We start from the raw sequence: 25,360 nt of genomic DNA, 5'->3' as shown, positions 1-25,360 counted from the left end.
GCGTTATTCAATCCTCGTTTTCGTGCTCTATCGATCAAATTTGAGGCAATCGTGCATTAAAATGTCCCCATTCCAGGGTTCGTCATTCCAAAATGAAGTCGTCTTCACTTTCGTTCGATTTGAGAACAGTTGCGTTATAATCGACACATATAGGAAATGGACCCGAGTTCAATGGCCTGGTAGTGTTTTCCGTTCGTATGTTTCCAAGTTATTCAGTCGCTGACTAATTTTGCCTTGTCATTGTCAAATGAGTCAACGAGTCAACTCAATTACACTGGCTTCGTTATCGATACAGCCTTTCGAACGTTATCTTTTTTCCTTCCATCATACACGTTATCTTGTTACTTAACTTTTAAATACTCGTATCTCGTAGATCGATAGCTAACCACGATGCTTATCCTCTGATAAGCTGTTGATCCATACAGAGACTTGGTAATACAATTTTTTAAATGAAACGAAGCACCGAAAGAGGATGGAAAATTATAATTTTAGACGAAATAGGAGTCCTTTTGAAATACAAATTTGCATAGGGAAACGTTGTAATTAACGATACCGTCCTTTTCTGCCAAAGTTCCGAATATATTAACTCGTTGACTGCTATGGTGGTCACCAGTGACAGGCGCTTGTCTCTTCAGTGACGCCATGGTGGTCACCAGTGTCCGGTGATACTAATTTTTTAAATTTATATTTCTTTTATTCTAGCTAATTTTTAAATATTTGAAGAACATAAATAAATAGGGAACTTTGAATAGAAGACAATAATTGGCACCATTTTTGTTTTCCCATATTGTTTGATAATTGATTATATCGTAAGAATAATGGAAATTTTATCGTGGCACCCTGAGTGTTCCATATAAAAAGTACGTGGCAGTTAAAATGTTAACACATTGTTGCCTGGTCACGAGTTAACTCTTGTCTTCATGCCAAATAGTTGTTGACCGGTCACGATTAAACTCGTGATGAGAGCATTTAAGAACATAGAGAATAGTTGTTGATTAGTATACCACAAGCTGTGTCTTTCGCTAATAAAACCTGTCAAATTGTGTCCCTTTTGTTGCAAAAAGATTTATTAAAGAATAAAAAGACGTTAGACTTTCCGTTTATGCCCATTCGGACCTCTGGGACCGGTCGTAGATTTTAGGTTCACAATATTTACTATCACACGTATTGATCGTAATACTGAATATTTCGTTTAATCAGCCTAGATTTTTATTCAGTTAATAATTTAAGGAGAAGAATATATTTAAGAAAAGATTAATACAATTTATTAAAACAAGATAAACAAAGGTGTGGAATCTTTCATAGTCATTACAAAAGGTGACAACTTTTCGTATTAAATTTCCCGCCATCTTTAGATCTAACATTAACGAATTCTTATTATAACATTCGGTGCAGTATCTGCTAATTTTATGCGTACTATCTTTCTTTTTTACCAAATGATGCTAAAATTTTATTCTACTACTGTCAAGTGGGTCTAAACAGAGCAGCAAGCAAAATAAGCTAGGCGTTTAACTCGTTAAAGAAAGAAAAACATATTTATATTATATATATTATTTATATTATTTATATATTATTTATATTGTTTTACTTCCATTTTTAATTACAAAATAGTAGCCAGTGACATGAGACAAATTCTGAGCAAAATTGCCAGTCAACAATGTGTTAAGCAATTTTAGAACCAATATTTATATTATATATATTATTTATATATTATTTATATTGTTTTACTTCATCTTTTAATTATAAAATAATAGCCAGTGACATGAAGTAAATTCTGAGCAAAATTGTCAGTCAACAACGTGTTAAGCAGTTTTAGAACCAATATTTATATTATATATATATTATTTATATTGTTTATGTATTATTTATATTGTTTTACTTCAACTTTTAATTACAAAATAATAGCCAGTGACATGAGACAAATTCTGAGTAAAATTGCTAGTCAACAATGAATTAAGCAGCTTTAGAACCGACGACGTTCTATTTTCTTGCCTCCTGTTTCTGTTTTTCCAGTCTGTTTTCATTATATTTTCTCGTTCCTTCCTCTTTTACATTCTGGTATCCTTGTTACAGTTTTCCTGCATTCCTTCGAACCTTTCCTCATTTCTATCTTCCTATCGTTCCATCTGAGATATGTAGTGTGAATACTTGAATATTACTTCCGTAGTTTTAGTCTTAGCTTTAAGCACGTGTCGTTAAATTATTTTTTCTATTTTTCTTTTAGGAGAAAGAAGTTGGAAAAATAAACCATCGTCCAAATAAATCATTGTCCTATAATTTCTCTTGTTTCGTATATGTCCACCTTATATTCTATTCTTTATATCTCGGTACAATTTTAAAAAGAGGAAGAAGAAAGTAGAAAGGAAAATGAGGGAAAAGATGCAACGGGGACATTAACCAGCGTGAAAAAATAATTTTTTGATACGCTAGCCAGTAGGTGGGGTCTAGATTATATAGGGCAAGACGGAGGACTTGGGAGTTTTAATAAGCAGCGGGAGTGGTTTTAGTGGGTGATATCTTGAAATCTAAAATTCATTAAATCGAAACACCGAGGTTGTGACGGAAATTTGTAAGCGACGATACTCTGGTTCATTATAAAGAAGACGCGGCGACACGTGTCGTCGTTTGGGAATAGCTGAACTTCTTAATTACGTTGCTACACTTTAGCCAAGAAGAGCTTGCAGAAGAAGAGCACCTTTGTGAAAGTTATTTTTGAATAATTAAACGTTCAGCGTGCAGTTTCGCTACTGTCGACTCGAGGATTCGACTAATTTTTTCCGCTCTGTCACTCCAATGGGGAGAACACATTCTGAATATAAAATTCATAGACGAGAATCATTAAAATGGTGTAAATGGTGAAAATAAATAGACACGAATTCGCGTTAATTTTGCAAAAATTATCTGTACATCACCGAAGGCTGATAAAAATAAGAAATCTGAATCAAGTCATTTAGGCTTGTTTGATAGTCCTAATACTGTGACAAATTGCAAAAGTCGCATTTTTGATATTCTCTTAACGTTTCGGATTTTAATATCGAATTAGGATAAAATATTGAAACGAGATTCGTAAAAATAGGGAAGATACTATAGTTTTGTTAGATCATGGAATATTGGTAATGGACATCCCTTGCCTATGAAATATCCAAATTATAAGAATATTCTTCTGCTTTATGCACATAGTAATCATTCTCCAAGTTCCAAGAAACCTAATTGAAAGTCTAGGAGAATCATATGTACCTTCAAAAATGTGCAAAGTCCACGCCAAAATAAATAACGTATGCATGCAAAACATATCTAATACGTCGCTGTTTTGCCGAATGATTTGATCTAATTCTAAAATGTGATTCGTAATTTTACAATAAATTGACAAACATTATATAAGCTTTATTTTCAGCCTCTGCTGCCAGAAAAAAGGGACTTGGTCTTACAAATCTTGTTAATTCTGCTACCATCCTCACCACCATATCCACCATTTGTCATGTTACTAATATTAAGCTTGGACTTAATATTAAGAACTACAAGTTATAAATTACGATATTACTAGATACTGCTTAAGCCACTTTTCCAGAAAGCAACAGGATAACACCAAACTGACTTTACCTAAGTTTGGTCTATTCGTATTTACATAGCTTTTTCTAACTCTGTTTCAATTTTCTGTTTATTATCTCGTCGTTCGACCTACCCTTAGCTACTCTCTCTATTCCAAATACTAGCCTATTAAGTAGAGTCATGATGAAATAAAACGGAATAAATAAATAAATAGAAGAAGCGAACGGAATAAATTAATGTTAGATTGCATATGGATCGGGTGTAGGAAAACGAAATCTTGTTTCTCGTCTCAGGACACCGATCGAAAGTTTGCGAGAACTTAAATCGAGATCCAAGAAGTTTTGAAATTAATTCTTATTGAGCTTTGAACCGACTCGTCGAACGCGACACGATTTCTTCACGGCCCTCAACTTGTGTAATAACCTCTCACTCGAGAACTTTTCGTCACAGAGTATCTGATAAATATTAAATTCGAACCGTTCGTCGTTGAGCATAACGATCCCGATACAATATCGTGTCGTCACGCATTTACAGCACGGAATATAAAGTACATATTTTATGAATTCTTTAAACGCTTTCATCATTTTTCTCCTTTCTTCCTACCCCCTGCCGCCCCTATCTCCGTCAGCTCCGAAAATTCCAATGAGTCGAATAACTGCTGCCTGTACGAGCATTTCTGTCTATTTTTCACTTGAAATATACTTCTTTTCCCTTTGTTTCAGTGGATCTGCTTCAAATGTTGGAGTTCAACTTAATGATAACGTTTCCTGCTGCATCTCTGCTCACGGTGCTCCTGGCGCTTGTTGGTAAGTTTCATCTTGCTCTTTGATTCTGTTGACACCAAAGCCGTTTCAGCTTACACACGTGTCGACGATTATTTGGATCAGGATGCTTCGCTGTAGCTCAGAACGAAGTAGATTACCAGCCATAGACTAGTAACTTTTTTTAGTAACATTTCCGGTAACAGTGCATTAATGAAATTTAATTCGGACATAGTAATAATCAGAGAACACGAAACAAATTTTATTTGATAGGTTTACCGTTATATAATAGTTATTTTATAACTGTTTCCCATTGAAAATTGGCAAAATGGCGGAAACTTAAATATTTCAGAATTTAGGGATTTCTTTTTGCAATTTTTTAACCACTTTGCAAACTATGTCTAAAATTTGACACCTTGGGGTGCTATCAACGAAAATGGCGACTAAGCAGAAATATGCACTGATAATTTGAAATACCTATCGTGGCAGCAACTCGATTCCATGGTACGGTTAACTTCAGACCACCCCGTTCGCAAAGGGTTAAATAAAAGATTTCACAGAAGTAGATTACCAGCCATAGACTAGTGACTTTTTTTAGTAACATTTCTGGTAACAGTGCATTAATGAAATTTAATTCGGACATAGTAATAATCAGAGAACACGAAACAAATTTTATTTGATAGGTTTACCGTTATATAATAGTTATTTTGTAACTATTTCCCATTGAAAATTGGCAAAATGGCGGAAACTTAAATATTTCAGAATTTAGGGATTTCTTTTTGCAATTTTTTAACCACTTTGCAAACTATGTCTAAAATTTGACACCTTGGGGTGCTATCAACGAAAATGGCGACTAAGCAGAAATATGCACTGATAATTTGAAATACCTATCGTGGCAGCAACTCGATTCCATGGTACGGTTAACTTCAGACCACCCCGTTCGCAAAGGGTTAAATAAAAGATTTCATAGAAGTAGATTACCAGCCATAGACTAGTAACTTTTTTTAGTAACATTTCCGGTAACAGTGCATTAATGAAATTTAATTCGGACATAGTAATAATCAGAGAACACGAAACAAATTTTATTTGATAGGTTTACCGTTATATAATAGTTATTTTATAACTGTTTCCCATTGAAAATTGGCAAAATGGCGGAAACTTAAATATTTCAGAATTTAGGGATTTCTTTTTGCAATTTTTTAACCACTTTGCAAACTATGTCTAAAATTTGACACCTTGGGGTGCTATCAACGAAAATGGCGACTAAGCAGAAATATGCACTGATAATTTGAAATACCTATCGTGGCAGCAACTCGATTCCATGGTATGGTTAACTTCAGACCACCCCGTTCGCTAAGAGTTAATAAAAGATTTCACAGAATTATTTGTAGGTGGAACACCGTATAAAAACTTTTTTTATTTATTCATTTATTTATTTATTTAATAATTTACAGGTAGTAGAACCCAGTAGTGTATAAACAAAAAATTAAAAATACATCAGTTTGTTAGAGAGAGAAAGAATATAGGTTAAGTATGGTACAAATGCCGATATTGTCGATATAAACAATTTGCTTAGAGATTTAAGATCTGGTTTTTAAACGAAGAGATACTACTGCCAAAAAATTGAAGGTTTGATGAGAAATTGTTTGCAAGAATGCATATTCTGTTGATAGGGTCTGCTGATTCAAGTCGTGTAGTGTTATGCTGGTCAGGTATAAAGATTCGAAAGTCTCTTAATTTCTTGAAGGAGCATGAAAATTAACGAAAGATAATAATTCTGGACTAGTATTTATAATTTTAGGACAATCGGAAGATAAATTTTCGCGTTCAAAAAATCAGTACTTACATTCTCAAACAATCTCAGCAGTGTGTGAATGGTACACTGCTAGGTTCACAAATACGTACACTTTGAAGAGATGAAATAAAAAATAAATCTCGAGACGAGAGTGATGCCTTAAAATTCTAGACTCCGTTTCTAACACCCCGCATAAAATTCTCAGAAGGAAAGATTATCGGTTTACCCAGAAATCTCCTTAGGTGCCTATTCGTGCCTAACCCGTTCGATCGGAAACGCGTTAAGCCCTGGCCTCGCGGCTGAAAGCAGCGAGTGTGCGCGAGGTACAGCTGGGGTGCAAAATATTAAAGGCTTTTTACTAAATCAGAGCCATCCTGGGTTTCGTTCCTTCGCTGATACGACGTTAGCTCCGTTACAAAGCTGATTGGCCAGGACGGTTAACCCAGGATTCTGCATAAATTTCTGATGAAGGCGCAACAGTTGGGTAACCCGCTCGGAGCCCATTTAGTAACGGCGGTGACGTCGGTGGTTTCCCTACCACCGCGACGCTTATTTCCATTCCAACCTGCATCTCTTCACGCTTCGCGTGTCCGTCAGCGCCATTCAATTGCCTTGCATAAAGCGCCATATCGCTGATCCCCTCGCTAGGTTATCCAACGCTTTTCGAAACACCGATAAATTTTAATATCTCGGAGATTCCGCAACCGTCTTCTTACCCTTCATCGGCTATTCTCTTCGCTTTTTCTACTTCGTGTATTCTTCTGTCTCCGCGTCTTCTGCATGGCTCGCGGAAGGTTTAAAATTAATTTATTACGTAGGTCCAATCGCCATCTTGCGGTTTTTGAATTTACTGCAGGTCGAAGTTTACTGTCGGAATACTTGGACGATTGAGAAATAAACGAGAAATAAATATATAGTTCGCATACAATGGAGAGATGCGTGTATAGTGAAGAGCAGATGGTAGAAGGGAGGGTGTGTGGAGGGGTTGGCAAATGTTCAAAGGAAGTAGAAAAGCGAATACAAAGAAAAGAGAGAAAGATGACAGTATACTGATGGATGGATGGATAGAAAGAAATAATTTGGAAGTTAACCCTTTGCACTCGAAAGACGTCTTCCAGTCGCCATTTAATCAGATTCTAAAGATCATTGTTAATATCTCGAATTTAAAATTGTCAAACGACGCGTGGAATATCGAGGTGAAATAATTCTACGTCTTACAATTGATTTGCACTTCTTATTTACCGTTTTGGAAATATCGTCGACTTTATGGCAGAAGGTCTTCGAATTACTATATTTCTGTAACGAAAAGATCGTCGAGTGCAAAGGGTTAATAAGATTAGAAGAAAATGAGGGAAGATAATATTTTACAAATTTTTATGTGCAATAGGAGGATATAAATCAATTACCATATTAACATTACTAATATACTGACATTACGCTTTTCGTTTTACCCTATTTTAATTTATTAGATAACCAAGGTATGTATAAGGTATGGAGGATATGAATGTGTAAAAATTGTGTACACAACCAAGTCCATTTCTGGGTCTAAGGGATGAGATTAATATATATATATAATTAATTAATAATATGTACTATATATCTAATTAATTATATATATAAGTATGATACTATATATCTAATTAATTAATAATTAGAAATATATATGAGCCGTTTATTTTGAAAGTGGCGTAGTTCATTCATAGTCATCAAAAACATTATTCTTTAAATAATGTTAATTATGCTAATTGGGATGATAAATTTGACACCTTTTTTAGAAACCCAAAAATATTATTCTATTATGTTATCTGTTAGTCATATTTTTAAATTTAATCCAACGCAAATCCTTCAATATCTCGATTCGAACATAAATGGACTTACACTATTTTCAAAATAAACGGTTCATATATCAATTGACTAGTAAAACACTCTCGCTGTGTTAATGTTAACCTTTTGCACTCGAAGATTTCTTCGCTATGACGAAATAGGAATTCGAAGCTTCCCTTATGTTTTAATAAGCTCAGTGATATTTCTTATGCTAAAATAAAATATATATAGTTCGCATACGTCAGGTCTGAGATAGTCTTGATCAGTCAGTTTGTTGAACACACGTTTTTAACACCAGTTAGCTTCGCTATTCTAAGAGTAACATTATTGGACTGCGGATATTTATACGAATGCATATATTTATGGAAAACAGGTGGAAAAATAAAATCGAAATGAAAATTTATCTTACAGTTAATAAACATCAAAAATACTTTTATTTCACGTATTTTTGCATATATCTTTTCGAATGTATATGCATATACTGAAGAGTATAATTTTTAAAATTCGATTTTCCTTTCTGAATTATTAGTATTAATTATTATTCAATACTAATGAAATGGTTATTGTTTATCGTAATTTAAATTGTAAATAATATTAATCAATAAACGTGAACCGCATATGTTTACATACTATAGGATCGTACACCATACGTGTTATTTGCATATTTCGATATATTTTAAGTGCGTGAAGCATCCATAGTCCAATTATCAGTGAACATTCGTTAAAATAACGACGCGAATAGCCGAGACATCGAAAATATAGTCGATTCAGTGGTTAATTTTCGCGAGGAACACGAACGTTCGAGGACCACATCGTTTGCGTTTATGTATATCGTGGGACCACCAGTTGCATGGCTGGTATTTGAGGAAAATGGCAACAGAAGTGGCAAATTTCCGGATTCGTGCTGCAAGGATCGGGTGTGCTACAGTTGTGTATATATAGGGAGGTTTACCAGTGGATGTTGAAGAAGGAAAGGAAGCCTTAGGGAAGTTGTTATCTGGAGTAATGGGTTCCGGTTCCTGTGTCGGTTCCCGCCCTCGATCCATCATCTTGCAGCTCTCTCTGGCGAATACTTCTACGATTTCTCAGCTTTCTATACGCGCATCCAACTCCGTGTCCTGCTTCCCCCGATGTATGTCTCCCCAACTTTCTTCCTTTCCTTTCCTTCTGAACAGAGAACGACCGTTTTACGTCATATTTCCGCGACAATAAGCACTGGAAAAAAGTCCAATTTTACTCTCGTGTACGGTGAATCGCGCATCGCTTATTCGGACTAATCGAAATTATCTCCTTTCACGCTCGTTATTTGTAAAAATAAGAGAACGACGGAAGAAGAAAATGAGAAGAACGCTGGAAGACTGTCGGCAGGTAGTCGTATTTCTGATAAAGTCTCGACTCAGATACCCGTGTGTGCAACGATAACTCGGCTTTAACACTAGAACTACCGATCTTTAATGGATACCTAATTATAACGTGCACAGATTATAGCAATTTCAGCGGTACAATGAATATGAGTGAATATATTGAGTACAGTTCTGTCTTAATATGAGTTGACACCAATTTTATTCTTAAAGCAGGTGTATGTGTTCGGTGATTGCAAAGAGGAAAATTCTGGGACCAGTCATTTTCACTGGGTTGGTAGTTTTAGTGTTAATAGACAATAAATTTATATAAAATCATCTTTAACAATTCTTTTATTTATTCGTATCTTTTAAAATAATAAGATTCGTATATCACAAATATCCAACACCCACTATCCTCCTTATTTTATCAAACCGGAACAAAAATGGCGGACAAATAATTTAATTCGCCATACAATCGACTCTCCGTGAACTATTACTTCCTATTATTATTCAAAACACTATTATTCAAAAATAAAAATACATGTTCGATTATTTTATTATAAATAGAAAGTTATATTTACGAATTATTTCCTCTAATAAATTAATAATTTTTTTTTCGAAGAATCAACGTTTATTTCATAATATAGTGAGAATAGGTATGTGTGAAGTACCGGTAGGTTTAGTGTTAAAGGAACATAGACATCGTGCCTTTTCCTCCCCGATTTTCTGCATCGAGTTACGTAATTTATTTCGATATTAAATCTTTCATTTCTTTCTCATTTAAAGAAGCAATTGCAAGAAATTAATTAATCACACGAGCGTACTCCTTTGTCATCTCGTCCTTTGCCCTCCGTTTTTATTAATCCTCCGCGATTTCCAGCGATACGAGGTTAAATATTTAAACTGATCGGAAATAATCGGCCGATAAGTTCCCGCAAGATAAATCGTAATAGCCGATCCCTCCTTTGTCTTCTGTCTTTGAGATTCGTTTAAAAATACACGTCCATTTCGCATCATCGTCGAGTGTTTTAGACAGTTGAGGAAAATGTTCTTTGACGCTTGTAACAGTTCGCTTTTACCACTGTCTTGGAGATAATTTATAATTTTCCAATAATCATTCTCGATCTTCTCGATATTTTATTAAGTCGTCACTTTGTGGATAATGTTTATTCGGCGTAGTACACTCTGCTGTACATACATGATTTCAACCTTTTCGCTTCTATGGGTGACTATAGTCATCGGCTGCTAAATGCCATCTACACAAGACGGGTGACTATAGTCATCGGCTGCTAAATGCCATCTACACAAGACGGGTGACTAGTCACCGGCTACAAGACGCCATCTACACACGATGGGTGACTATAGTCACCGGTCACAACACGCCATCTACACACGACGGGTGACTATAGTCACCGACTACAAGATGCCATCTACACAAACTGGATGACTATAGTCACCGGCTACAAGACGCCATTTACACATGAGGGATGACTATAGTAACCGGCCACGAGACGCCATCTACACAAAACGGATGACCATGGTCACCGACTACAAGACGCCATCTACACAAAACGGGTGACTATAGTCACCGATTATAAGACGCCATCTACACAAAACGGGTGACTATAGTCATCGGCCACGAGACACCATTTACACATGAGGGATGACTATAGTCACCGGCCACGAGACACCATCTACACAAAACGGATGACTATAATCACCGACTACAAGGCGCCATCTACACAAAATGGATGACTGCAAACTTGATACAGTTCGGTTTAATTCGCGTACCACTTGGGAATATTCAATACATAGGTATACCATTAGTGAGCATCCCCAATACGTTCCCCGATATAGTCAATTACATATAGATTCATTTTAAATAGAATTGATATTAACCAATAGAAATAACCCTAAGAGTTAGAAGTACAATTAAAATCTAGGAAATTCTTGGACGTTCCTAGACAAAATTCTAACAATTTCAATTTTCCGTGTACCTACAAAGGTTCATTTGTTTTTGTACTATTACATGACAAATATAGATATATTTACAATATATACCCATGAAATCCTTTTTTCCAAATCATCCCCGAATTTTCATACGAGATGAAACATTTTCTGATACGTGATGCACGATTTTGCGACTCACTGTATATATTTTAGAATAAACTAACATCTCTTATTCTTTATATTTGCCAATCAAATGGTATGTCTAAATGTATTCATATGCAAGGAAACACAGAATGTATTACATCCTTCGAACAGACAGATGTTCGAGTTTCTACGTACTTGTGGAATAATGAATTAAATTTTATTTCGAGCCAATACAATGTTTTTCTGGTCCTCAAACGGTTAAACGTAGGATAAAACCGAGAACCATTCGTCGTAGATATATGTAATCTTGTAGACGGTTCGTTGTCCTATACGTTGGCTTCTATACACATGTCCCTTTGTATCGCTCTTCCTCTCCGTCCTAAAATTTTCGTTGTTCCATACGTCGTTCACGGCTGTTGGTTTCGTGATTTCGTCGCGACTGGTGTGCGTATCATCGGCGTGAATTCACGTGAAATCGACCACGCGTCGCGCAGCATTTGGCGTTGCGAACGGCCACGAAGACGATTTTGCATAATGGAACGTCAAAGAACGGAGCCGTCACTGGCGCCCCTGCGCATCAGTGACGCATGATCGACCGCCTAACATGCTGTAAACACATTTTCAGCCACGGTCAGAACATGTTACACTTGCTACTGTTTCGTTTATCTGTTTACGACCCCGTCGGAACTACTTTCCTCTATCTGTATCGGGGTTACGGTACGGCAGGGGACATTTTCGAATCGCTAACACGTGTTTCAAGCGAGATATACGTCACTGTCGTTCGCTGGGGATACTTGTGCAACTGATTTGTTGTACGTCGTTCTATCGCACTGCTTCTTTTCATTTTTCAACCACTTTGAACCTTTCCTTGCCTGATGGAAAGCGGTGGTGACAGTAGGTCTTTAAATTCGAATGGAGAGGTTAGGTTAGAACTATTGATATTATAGAAGTCGTAATCTAGGTTAGAATAATTAATACTCTAAAGGCCATCGTTTAGGTTAGGGTAACTATTATTATGGAGGACGTAATTTAGATTAGAATAATTGATATTACAAAGGTCATAGTCTCAGAAATATTGAATTTTTCAACAGGTCTCTTGTTTATCGAAAGATAAAATAAAAATTAAAAATAAAATAGAGTAAAAATAAAATAAATTATTCAGCAGATTCTTGTAGCTAAATTTGAAATTCGAATGGAAGGATTAGGTTAGAAAAATTGATAGAATGGAGGTTATGTTTGTTGAATATTTGTTGTACGTCGTTCTATCGCACTGCTTCTTTTCATTTTTCAACCACTTTGAACCTTTCCTTGCCTGATGGAAAGCGGTGGTGACAGTAGGTCTTTAAATTCGAATGGAGAGGTTAGGTTAGAACTATTGATATTATAGAAGTCGTAATCTAGGTTAGAATAATTAATACTCTAAAGGCCATCGTTTAGGTTAGGGTAACTATTATTATGGAGGACGTAATTTAGATTAGAATAATTGATATTACAAAGGTCATAGTCTCAGAAATATTGAATTTTTCAACAGGTCTCTTGTTTATCGAAAGACGATTCTTGTAGTCAAATTTGAAATTCGAAGGAAGGGATTAGAGTAGAAAAATTGATAGAATGGAGGTTATGTTTGTTTGAGAGTTTGTTATCTATTATTGCACTGCGCCTGACATGTCTTTACTTTTCAATCGGTACTTTGTCTAATAGAAAATGATCGTTGCAGTAATATATAAAATTCGAGTGAAGAGATTAGGTTAGAATTATTGATACGATGGAGATTATGGTCGCAGGGATTTTGCTATAGCTTATTATATCTCTGTTATCCCTTATTGCTCTGACTGTCAATTTATTAAACTCGTACAATATGTTCTATGCACCATGCAGCATGCGTTCGATCAGTTTTTGTTCAGACTTCCATAAGGAATACGATCTATTATAATATTCTCCATTCACTGCAGAAATGACATAAATTACACAGAAGGCAAATACGATCAAATGAGATTGAATCTGAGAAAACGAGCTTATTGGAATGTTTCCTTGACTTAGAATACATGCAGGCTTATCGCATATGTATTCCAAGCCCTGAGACATGTGCAGATCAATGGTGCTTTGAACGTTGATTCAGCTATCTAACCCTAACAACTTGCTTTGTAACTATTGCTCAACTCCAGATTCCATGGTGCATTTCCACCGGATGTGGCGAGATGAGATATTGCGTTGTTACATGGGTACAAATCAAATCTGCTTTTAGAGGTGTGTACTAAATTTGCCTTCTGTTCAGCCGCTGAATTACCAATCACAAATGCAATACATTCTGGACAACGATCGAGTATATCCATCTCTATGCGACACTTATATTTCCCAGTTTTGCAGATTATTTCAATATTTCCAAAATATCACATACTCATCTACTTTCAGATCCCTATCTTCTATCTTATTCTAAAATCAGCAATCTTAAGTTTAATACATTTTTAACCCTTTCGCTACTAGGAATGACTATAGTCACCGGCTACGAGACGTCACCTACACACGGAGGGTAACTATAGTCACCAGTCACTAAAATTGAGCCAAAAATTAAAACAATTGCTTCGCTCTTTTCGTAAAGAATTGCAAGCGCTATTGCGATGATCGGTTTTTCTTTTTTTCTCAAAACACTTGGCCCCAAATGCTAAAGAGTAATATTCCCACCTTTGGCATGACGCTTCATTCTATGAGAGGACCTCTGCCGCGACGTCCACCGTAGTGAAAGGGTTAAATAAGGGTGCAAGGGCATGGGCGAGTCATAGTGAGTAGAGAATCGTGTGTTTGAGAGTTAGAGTTCAAGAATTAAAGGAAACACTGCGCGCGTGTAATGTTTTCAGCTTTGGCAGGACGTTTCGTTCTACGGGAGGGACTTCGCGACAAGGTTCGTCATAGCGAGAGGGTTAATATAGACATATCGCAGATGTAATATAGGTATTGTAGCAACCATCATTCTCACCCTCGCCATTAGATGGATTCCAACCTCAAGGAGGTTCGAGGACTTTCTCGTTAAACCACTACTTCCTATCTAACTTCCAGACCTACCAATAGTATCCGGGCCTAAGGCAGGGCCTACTAGGTAGCCTTATTGCTGAGTCCACTAGCAGGCCTAGGACGTAACGCATCCCTTTCTTTTCCTTTCGTCCCTTCCAGCACCACTGCCATATCGAGGATACCTGTGACAATGCGATTACACAGCAACCGTGGGCGAGGAGCCCCTATAGTATAATAGAGAAAATACGTCTAGAATGTCTGATCTAGAAATTATTCCTATTTCGAAGATATACAGTCATAAACAAAATTTCAAAATTTGAAAGAGAAAAATCAAGAGAATGGTAAAGGATATGAAATATTTCGATATATATTGTTTAGCAATATAGGAGGAAATTGGCGAATTAACCTCTTAGGCATGATACACTACTATAGTGGCTTTCGTGGATGTTATCTTTCCGAACAACGCAGCACTATAGTGACTTACTCTAATGGCTCAATCGCTCACCGTTTGAATTAAATGTTCGTTTTCATATGTTTTGTTTCACACCTCTTCTTGCCTTCACAACGTTTTATAACTGTGTTAACGATATACAGACAGAATACATAGTCTTCGTTTTCATTACGCCAGTGTCAAGTATGCAGTGCTGTATCATTTACGCGTAATTCGCGTTGAACTCAGCAAAATCCAGCCGTGCCTAAGAGGTTAATTTAATCTCGATAATCTTTAATCGCATATGAACGAAAAATGTGTTTTGACTGGATTTCAATGTTACCAGGGTTGAGTGCGTCCAATTATGGATTCCATCAAGCTGAAGTACGCTCAGTATGTTGGATCAACGTGGAATATTATGTCCATCAGGTTCTAGGTGTTCAGTTTCGGTGTTGGATCAACGTGGAATATTATGTCCATCAGGTTCTAGGTGTTCAGTTTCGGTGGTTGCGCGAAATTAGTGTAGGCTAGACTTTGTTCGACACCGATGACACGTAAGCGTTGGCCATGCAGAACCAGCCACTGATTAACCACATTATTGACCCTTGTTCCTTCAGAAACGACGTAACTAACCGCTGCTTCGTTTTCGATCACGTTCGGCATTATTGTCCAACGTCTATTCAGAATTTAAAGTTGGTATATTCCTCAGTGGAAATTACGTATCGCTCTTTCTAGAAATGGAACGAGTTTCACTTGCTGCTATTATACCGTCGATCATCCTTCTTACCTTTGTTTCAAGGAAAATTGTCGTTATATAAAATTACAAAACAATGTCGACAAAATTTCATTCTCTCGTTTGCTTCAGTCCTGTTTAATCAAATTCTTGTTCCTTTAAAGCAGACGATACTTATCACGTTAAAATTGACAATTTTCGGAAACAGAAAATGCTCAGGTCTCCATTGCAAGCTTAGAGTAACTCTTTTATCCAAATACCGAAATTCAAGGATTTGTTCAAATTTTCGTCAAAGCTGATTTATATTGGGAGAAATCTTTGTGCAAAATTTGGAATAATTTGCTACGTAATTATCGAGAAATTTGTAATAAAAGTCGACACGTTTTAGCATAGTTACATATGGCGGAATCGAAAGAAGATCGCTGTTTTCTTAACTTTTTGGATAAAATATTCAAGAATACATGCATCATAATAAAATTGTTACGAAGTTATATCGAATTGTTACGAATTGCACGTATAAGTTTCTGTGAAACACATACTTTTTCCATAATTGCTAATGAAGAGAAATATTTTTCTTCTTTTATCTGCTTTGCTTTTTATTTACAATCTGTCTAGGTGATAATAGATAAATAAATAATAATAAAATTGGCTTAGGAATAACATGCGACTCGTTTCACCAATGTGAAAGAACACTAATTAAATTTCATAATTGTGGTTTTATCGTGTACATGTATATATTGATCACAAAATGAGATCTGTAAAGATCTGAAAATTAGTTTGTAGCTCGCCGATTTTGTTTGATTGGGGTGGCTATCTGTCAGTTCTTTGTGTTTCTTGTTAAAATGAGTTATTTCATGAACTATAGCCGAAGAGAAATAATGGTCGAAATTTTGAACAGTCTCTACGTCAGTAAACATACTAGTAACAAGCGAATTGCACACGTTTATAACAGCAAACACGAGGAGAAATAGAATTCCGACAAGTAGAAACGTGGATTTGGTGAAAAAATTCAGTAAAATATTGTATTCTTTCTTTTCGATTTAATTTTTCACGAGATATGTTATATTTTCCTCTTCAAAGAACCCTTCAATTTCCATTTGTCGCATATTTCTTCCGTAAATCTGAACTCGCTGTTTGGCCTTTGCCCGTGAAGTATTTCCTGTATAAAGTATTTTAATCAGTACTATTATTTCTACTCATGTGGGATTAAGTTATATCGTTCTTACATTAATTAGCTCGTAGCTAGTGAGCTAAAACATGCTGTAAGAACGTTGAACAGAGAGCTTATTCCAAGTCCTTAAAATGAAATTTTCTTTAATTAGTTCGTTTATTAATGTGCTTAAATATTTCACAATAAAATAGTTTTATAATAGAGTTAATGCATAAGAAGATATTTGTTATTCGTTATTACTATGAAAATAATCGTGTAAATGGGATTTAAAGATTCTTCTGCAAATTCGGATGAAAAAATCGATTTTTCTTTTCGCATTTTCTTAAAATTTATGCGTTTAAAAATACGCGTGCAAAGCTATTTGGGGAAATTTGGTGAAATTTGTAAAATTAACGGATATTATATTATAATATTTTAATATGTAATATTATAAGCGTGTAAAGATGAACACATCGGTTCAAGTAAGAAATTGCGAATTGAAGGAATTATTATTTCAGTTATTTGTGATTATTGCACTTTAAATTTTATTTATCTGTTTATACTACTGTTGTTTCGCTAGAAATTTACAAAAATTTCTATCGATTTGAGATAGTAGACATTGGGTATTTACAAGAAGGTGCATTCGTGCTACGTTGAGCTGTCTGACACGATATCTCAAATTCTAAATGATCGATTGACTTCAAATTTGGACCGAATCTTTAATAAACGTGTCTTTATCGTTGAAACTACGGATTTTAAGATTTGACCTGTTTTTATATTTTTTTTTTTAGTTCGTAAGGTAAAAAGCGAAGAAGAAAATCGACATTTAAATTTGAGAGTGATTTAAACTTGAGAAACTTTTTTAAAATTGGAAATTGTTTCTCTTCTTTTGTTCAGACCATAACTACATCTCTAATAATCTAGATACGTTTTGATTTTTTTATTTTCGATACGCAGAACAGCCATTATCGTTATCAGCCATCCAAAACCATTTCTTAAACCTGCCTACTTGCATAGATTATTATATAATTCCAACAATTTCAATTATTTTGTATTGTAAAAAATGTCAAGTATTCTCGAAAGACAAACAAAGAAGATGATGAAAATTTCATGTCAATAAGTTTTATAGTTTCTTAGAAAAATATTTCCTAATATGTGTTTCTTTTTGACCCGAATTTGTAGAACATTTCTTTATTCTTCATTTTATTTATTAAATCACGCAGCTGCTACTTAGACTCTTTATGCATGTGCTTGATTGATTTATTATTTGCAATTTATTGGAAATTTATTTGATCGTATAAATGCCATTTTTCTACCATTTTCGTTCGATTCACTTCCGCGTAATGTTTATAGTTGATTCGATTTTTCGAAGCCTCTCTCTCTTTCGAAATTACACTTACCTTGTAGGTTCTAATCGCCATAATTTTCCTTATCTTCTTTCCCTGATACGTAAGTCATTGCCATTAACGCGTTCACGGTTCACTGGCCTATGAGTTAAGAGACTGCGCGGAAGTCAGTGAACCATATGTGGGTTAAGGTAGTTTTCATTCAGCGATTCGTGACTCGTAACATTTGGCTTATAAATATTACGTCGTATTTCTATTCGTTCGTAAATCGATCGAACGATCAATCGATTATTGAAAAGCTCCCAGCTTCTTTTTCGTATTAATTCAAAATTCGTGCAATTTTTAATCAATTACTATTACGCCTTTTCACTTTAATTTTGGGTATCTACAATTTATTGAATTTCTTTTCGTACGAATTCGAACTGGATTATCGTGATAATAGATAATTCGGAAAATTCTGTTCCAATTGTGAGAATTTTTTCCAAAGTTCCAACTGATTCCTATTAACCCTTTGCACTCGAGAGGGGTCTGTCAGTCGCCATTTAATCAGATTCTAAAGATGGATAAAATTTGGAAGATGGAAAATTTGATTAATATATGAAATTTATAATTATCCAACGACGTGTGGAATATCGAAGTAAAATAATTCTACGTCTTAAATTGCATACGATTTCTGATTTACCGTTTTAAAAATATCGTCGATCTTATGGCAGAAATTACTATTACTATCGAATTACTATTTTCCCGTAACGAAAAAATCGTCGAGTGCAAAGGGTTAATTTATTATAAACTTAAACTTTATTATAAACTTCTCGGGAAACATCTTAAGCCGCATCGTTAAAAATCTTAGTATGTTCCAAAACCGTCGAAAATCATTTTAAGAACACTTGCATAATTCACGCTAGGTGCAGGGATTAAATACCGGTATTGTACCAGCGAGACTATGGCGAAATCGATATAATGCCATGATAGTTCTTCGTTTTAATTCGTGCAAGCGTTTGGAAAGGTTAATTTTCTTTCTCCTTCATTTTACGTAATATAGGTTCTCGGTATGAATCAAGATTAAATCAAGCGTTCGTAGATAGACATACCTTTTATTGAGTTTCCAATTGGACTAAGAGATATATCAAGCTTTCGTATATTTTCCAGCTGTTCGAAATTTAATTTGCGAAGTTACGTAATGCCATTCTGTCATTTCTTCTGTTTATATATAATTATAAATAATTTTATTCTATTATAATATAACAGACTATGTCACATTTTCCTAGCCAAAGTCCGAGTTTCCTATACAAAATTCGAATGGACCATGTATAAATCTCCGTAATCAAAATTTTCTTTCCGAAATCTGAAATGACGAGAACTCCTTGCTTAGGATGACATATGAATAAAAGTTCAATGATCGCTGGTAGATAATGGAGAAAATAAAAGTTCAAAAGTACAGATATACGCACAACGTTATTTCCGAATCCATGGAAGCTTGCCAGAAGAGGAAAAAGTCACGTGTTTTGTTTGAACGATAGAGATTGCGTGTACAATTGCCCAGATCTATACTTTGAAAAATGCTTCCATGTCAGGAGAGAACTATCGTAGTCGCTCAGGAGATTGCATCGTGTTAGATCGATCCTCGCAGCAAGAAATTTGGCAGGAACGTATCTCTCTGGCTGGTAAAAATTGCGTGACAAAGAAATGATTTGAAAAAAGAAATATTTCTTCAGAAATCTCGCAGACGTCGAGATAACACGAAAGTTCGTTTCTAAACAGAATGAGCCTAGAGTCTAAACAAATTATCGTCAGTTCAAATTACTACGAGGTAGCATAAGGGAATAGATAATTATTATTTATGGACAAAGAGAAAAATATTCATATGCATATATAATTTAACTATAGTTAATCGCAACATAGGATTAATTGTTTCTCCCAAAAATTACTATCTCTGGTAAAAAATATTCAGCCAAACACGATGATACGAAATTATTTAAAATTCCCGCCATTTTCTAAACGTAGAGTGCTATAATACAAGCATGGAGTAGAAATGGAAATGATCGTCTAACCCCTTGACTACGGCAGATTTTGATACGCAACGGCCGTACCATACGGCAGGAATTGAGTTACGATGTGCGCCATTTTTGTGGAAACAAGCGCCCTCCGTGTCAGAAAGCTAAACTACGCCGAGCGCCTATAGGCGCTCTCCGTGTTACAAACGCAAAATTTCTAAGCTTCTATGGGCGCCAAGGATTAAATTTTATTTAATCCCTTGACTACTGTGGGCGCCTATGGGCGCTTAGGAATTTTGCGTTTGTGACATGGAGGGCGCCAATAGGTGCTTAGAAATTTTGCGTTTGTGCCATGAAGGGCGCCTACAGATGCTTAGAAATGTTACGTTTGTGACACATAGTGCGCCTATAGGCGCATAGAAATGTTGCGTTTGTGACACAGAGGGCGCCTATAGGCGCTCGACGTAGTTAGCCTTTTTGACACGGAGGGCGCTTGTTTTCACAAAAATGGCGCACATCGTAATTCAATTCTTGCCGTATGTCACGGCCACTACGTATCAAAATCTGCCGTAGTCAAGGGGATAAATTTATTATCGAGGAGAAAATAATGAAAGTACAAATATCTTTGCATTTGATCGAAAAAATTTTTGCAGGTGGCAACAAAAATTTACTGTTATGCTCGTTCGTATCGCGTGGAGTGGGAGAAGGATGGTGTCAATTTTTATTCGTCTCTATAGCACCGTATCACTTCCTCTTGTGATAAGGTTAATCAAGGCATGTCGTAAGATTCGCGTAACTTATCATAAATACTACGTCTTATTTCTAACCGTGAGAAGTGGTGATACTTAAGGCTGTCTGGTTCACAGGAACTGCATATGTGCATCGATCATACGCGCATATGCGATTACCGACGTCCATACTGTTCCCAGATGGATCGAGTTTATGGTCATGTTTATTGACAGTTGGAGGGGGACAGGAAAAACAGCGTTGCGTGTGATATTCCATTTAATTTTCTTATACTTTATCTTGCTCGTATAAGTCAAGAACTGTGTATATAGCGTACAGGAAGATGACATGTTATTCGCAAACGTTATCTCATATACTTGACGTAGGAATTTTTATTTTTGAGAGATAACAATTGTAAGGGGTGGAGGGGAGGTGGGTTAAATGAATCTATTTCTCGCTGACAGATCGTGCTTTACTCTCGGTAAAATATTTTCTAGTCTCATATAAGTAAAAAGCCAGTGTTCGGTTCTCGGTTTGCCATTTTGAAAGGTGGTCCTTCTTTATTTATTCGCGAATAACTCCGGTTATCGCCACTGCGTTCTTCTCACTCACACCTTATCGATAACAGGAGCTCGCTTACTCTTAACACATTGCATACGACATAAGAATCTCTATTGTAAGTCAGGGACCGCACGTTTTGACAAGACAACGTGTTGACATCTAAGGTCCATAACAGATGGCGCGCGAAACACGAGAAAACTCGCGAGCGGTTCTTAACAGATGGCGCGCGGAACACGATAAAACTCGTGAGCGGTACGCAATACGTTAACCCCTTGCACTCGATGATTTTTTGGCCAAAGAAGGATAGGAGTTCAAAGATTTTCTGTTGCAAAGCTGACGATATTTTTCTGAGCAGGAATAAGAAATCGTATGGTAATTAACGCGTAGAATTATTTGATTTCGATACCTCGTACATCGTTACGTTATCTCAAATTTGACATATTTATGAATATCGAGCTTCGAAATTTTATTAAATGGCGACTGAAGGGCGCCGCTCTCTGTGCAAGTACAGGTAACCTCTTCGGTCCAATTCCGATCCTGACGGCCGAGCTTGGTGTCTAAGCATCCCTATCTGTGTCTATTGTCTTTGAACCTCGATGATGTCTTCCTAGAAATCCAACGAAGAGCTTTCTCACACCGGAAGTCGAGTGGCATCGATGAAAATTGCCTAGATTTAATACAATTTAATATAATTATTTTTATAAAAGAAATTATCTTTGAATATTTACAACTCGAAGCATATTTAAGAAACTTAGGCTAATTTTTCAAATATTCTGTGCGGAATATTCTGTACTTAAATTTGAAGTATAATAAAATCGGTCGTGTGGTTTTAGAAATATTGGTATGGATTCGAAAAATGTAATTTCGAGAAAAACGCAAGGGATTTATTCAAATTATTCTTTCTATTGATAAAATGTCCTAAAATTTTATTTTTAATTACCGATGTAATACTCTATACATCTCAAACTACGAGAGATGAAGGAAAACTAATTATTTCTACCTTGCAAGGTACTTTCAACTCTACATTTTGAATCAATTAAATAATAGTCTCGAGTATAATTACGATGCAAAATCTTTATATATAATATAGGCTACAAGTAAATAATTAGATGAGAAGGAAAGGGGAGGAAGAAAAATTGAGGGAATACACGGAGCATGGGACTCTCGGGGTGCAATTAAAGCGAAACATATTTATATTCTTTTACGTAGAGGGTGAATCCATCGTTAAAAATTTCCAGTGATCCCCGGTTTCGTGTCGTCTACCGAAACACGAAGAAATTTTTCTCAAGTAACGAGGGATCTCCTTGATCGGTTTTTTCGTGGTAGAAAAATGCTGGCGACATAAATTGGACCGTTCCTCGTGCAATTTCAGCGTCGCGCGAGATTATCGGGCGTTCGTCGCAGTTGCTCGAGGAATTTTAACGTCTTTATAAAAGTCAAGAGGAAGAGGAAAATGTCGAAGGCACGGGAGTTCTGCTCAACTGAGACTCGTCCAGGAGCCTGCGCCAATGGGCTTACCGAGCTGAGGTAATGTCCGGCTAGTATGCATTTAAATGAGTGCATTATCCGTGCATTATCCGGGCGTTAAGATCATTTCGGCCTAGGCGTGTAACTGATTCATGTGTCTCCAAGTTGTTATCCAAATAACGATATTTGCGACATCGATCGTCGATTGTATTCACGATTTTTCCTTTGAAGGCCTTCGATGTTCTCTTTTTTGGAATTACTCTACGAATTTGGATATAAACACCGTATCAGAAAAAAATTATTTTTAATTCGCATCGTCTTCTATTCAATCCTTTGCATTCGGCGAATTTTTCGTTACAGAAAAATAGTAATTCGAAAACTTTCTGTCATAAAGACGATGATATTTTTAAAAGGGTAGATAAGAAATCGTGTACAAATTAAGACGCAGAATTATTTTATTTCGACATTCCACGCATCATTGGGTAATTTTAAATGTGATATATTAATTAACATCGATCTTTAGAATTTGATTAAATGGCGACTGTAGGTCGCCTCTCGAGTGCAAAGGGTTAAAATCCGATTTTTATTTCGGAAGATACTTGGGGATACGTATTCTTTCGATTTCGTAATTCGATAATGTATCATGCTAGGTGCTTCTAAACGCAGGTGTTTCGAGATACGTGAAATATCTTCTATGAAATCGATTCGTGCATCACCAAGTTGTTATTCAAGTAACGATTTTTGCGACATCGATCGTCGATTGTATTCGCGATTTTTCCTTCGAAGGCCTTCGATATTCTCATTTTAGAACTAGTTTCTACGAATTTGGACGTGAACACCGTATCAGAGAAAAATTATTTTTAATTCGCATCGTCTTCTGTTTAAAATCCGATTTTTATTTCGGAAGATACTTGGGGATACGTATTCTTTCGATTTCGTAATTCGATAATTTATCATGCTAGGTGCTTCTAAATGCAGGTGTTTCGAGATACGTGAAATATCTTCTATGTAAGTGATTCGTGCCTCTCGAGATTGTTATCCGATCAACGATATTGACAACCTGGGTCTTCGATCGTATTCACATTTTCTGCTTCGGTTCCTAAAATATTTTTTCGTAGATTTAATCTCGATTTATAGGAAATAATTGTTGTATTGCTTAAAAATTCTTTAATTTTTATTATTCCGGTGATAATTTTTGCAGTTACCTATAAATTGTAAAAATTTTGACTTTTATTCCGGAAGATATATTAGATTGAATGTTTTTAAATTTTGTTATTTCGGTAATTTATTATTTTTGCACGCTTCTTAACCGCGGAATATACGAAGTATCATTGTTGCATATAATTTATTGTTATTACGAGTCAGTCATGGCTTGTGCCTACGTTCGTCATTATGTAGGTGCATCGGATATATCACGTGACATTTTCAACAGCAATTTGCGCATCTGCCAGCCTATGACATTTAATATCCAATTATGTTCATTATTCGGCAGCGTTGTTAATAGATATCCGATGATCGAACGGGCGTAATTGTATTGCTTGGATGAATCATTATTATGGCGGTAAAATGTCGTATACACGTTACAGACGAATATTTTCTCCATCTGATCGGATTCAGGACTGCTTCGACAATTTTTCTCCATAGTTTCTTCTCAGAAACGTCTGCAGAATACGATATCGTGTAGTAAACTCGTACTGAAAATTCGCACGTTTAAAGAGTGCATAAAAGTTTGTAAAAAATTATTCAAAAATTTAATTAATTATATTATGGACAATTATAATAATTGTTAAACTCGAGAAACTCTCGTTTAATTTCTAAGACGAAAGTTTTAAAAACCATTTAACGATTTTAGTTTTCGTGTAATACCTTATTTTAACTAAATATCGCGTGATTCTACAGAAATCCGTATTTTTCGAAGACTCAGGATAATAAATAAATTTCGTTTATGAATTCGTGTTCAGGAAGGTATTGCAAATTGTATAACAATCACACAAAGGATATTACAAATCAAAATTCGTGTGGGACAGTAATATCAGAGGTCACTTTATGGAAACATTTATTCATTTCGTCATGAAATATCCTCATCAAAGAACTATTTTTTAATTTATTTCGAGTTATCGATAGATCGTAATTACGAATAAAAGAATTGGTGAATTATGCCAATTTCTTAAGCTTCCTGACTGTTCCGTCGTGGAACAAGGAAGACCCGTTATGGTCTTCCAACAGCCAGGTCTTAGGGTCGAACAATTCGGCATCGGAATTTCCCGCTCCATGCCTTCAGCATGTTTGACTGCTTTACCTTTTTTCTTTTGACTTCTCGTGTCGCGGAACACGAGAATCCTGGAAATCCCTAATTTAACGAAATTAGGCGACGGCTCTTAAGACTTGGCTGACAATAGGCCTGAGGGCTCCACGTGGTCCGCACACGTTGGAAGCCTCAGGCCTTCGCTAGGGGTAACAAACGGCCGATGGGGTCACCGGCGCGCGGGTGAACCCCAGGTACCCCACCTTGGAGGAGAGGGTTTCCTCCACTATCGTGGTTTTTCGGGGGAACCTTCCCTCACTCCAAGGTAACGGA

General features: G+C 35.9%; 1 protein-coding gene across 6 annotated transcripts in view; it reads left to right on the top strand.

Annotated features, from left to right (window-relative positions):
* LOC108549103 (membralin) overlaps window positions 1–25,360 on the top strand; it is a 146,670-nt gene that overhangs the window by 18,989 nt on the left and 102,321 nt on the right. For 5 of the 6 annotated variants that reach the window (XM_017902349.1, XM_017902347.1, XM_017902345.1 and 2 more), the window contains exon 9: window positions 4,272–4,355. In XM_017902349.1, the coding sequence (XP_017757838.1) occupies window positions 4,272–4,355 (84 nt within the window). The remainder of the gene's footprint in view (window positions 1–4,271; window positions 4,356–25,360) is intronic. The other variant, XM_017902346.1, reaches the window with a different exon arrangement.

This window comes from Eufriesea mexicana, unplaced genomic scaffold, assembly GCF_001483705.2.
Source record: "Eufriesea mexicana isolate 0111107269 unplaced genomic scaffold, ASM148370v2 scaffold1830, whole genome shotgun sequence".
NCBI classification, from domain to species: Eukaryota; Metazoa; Arthropoda; class Insecta; order Hymenoptera; family Apidae; genus Eufriesea; species Eufriesea mexicana.
Note: the sequence above shows the minus strand (reverse complement) of the source record. Positions and strands in the feature narration are given on the sequence as shown.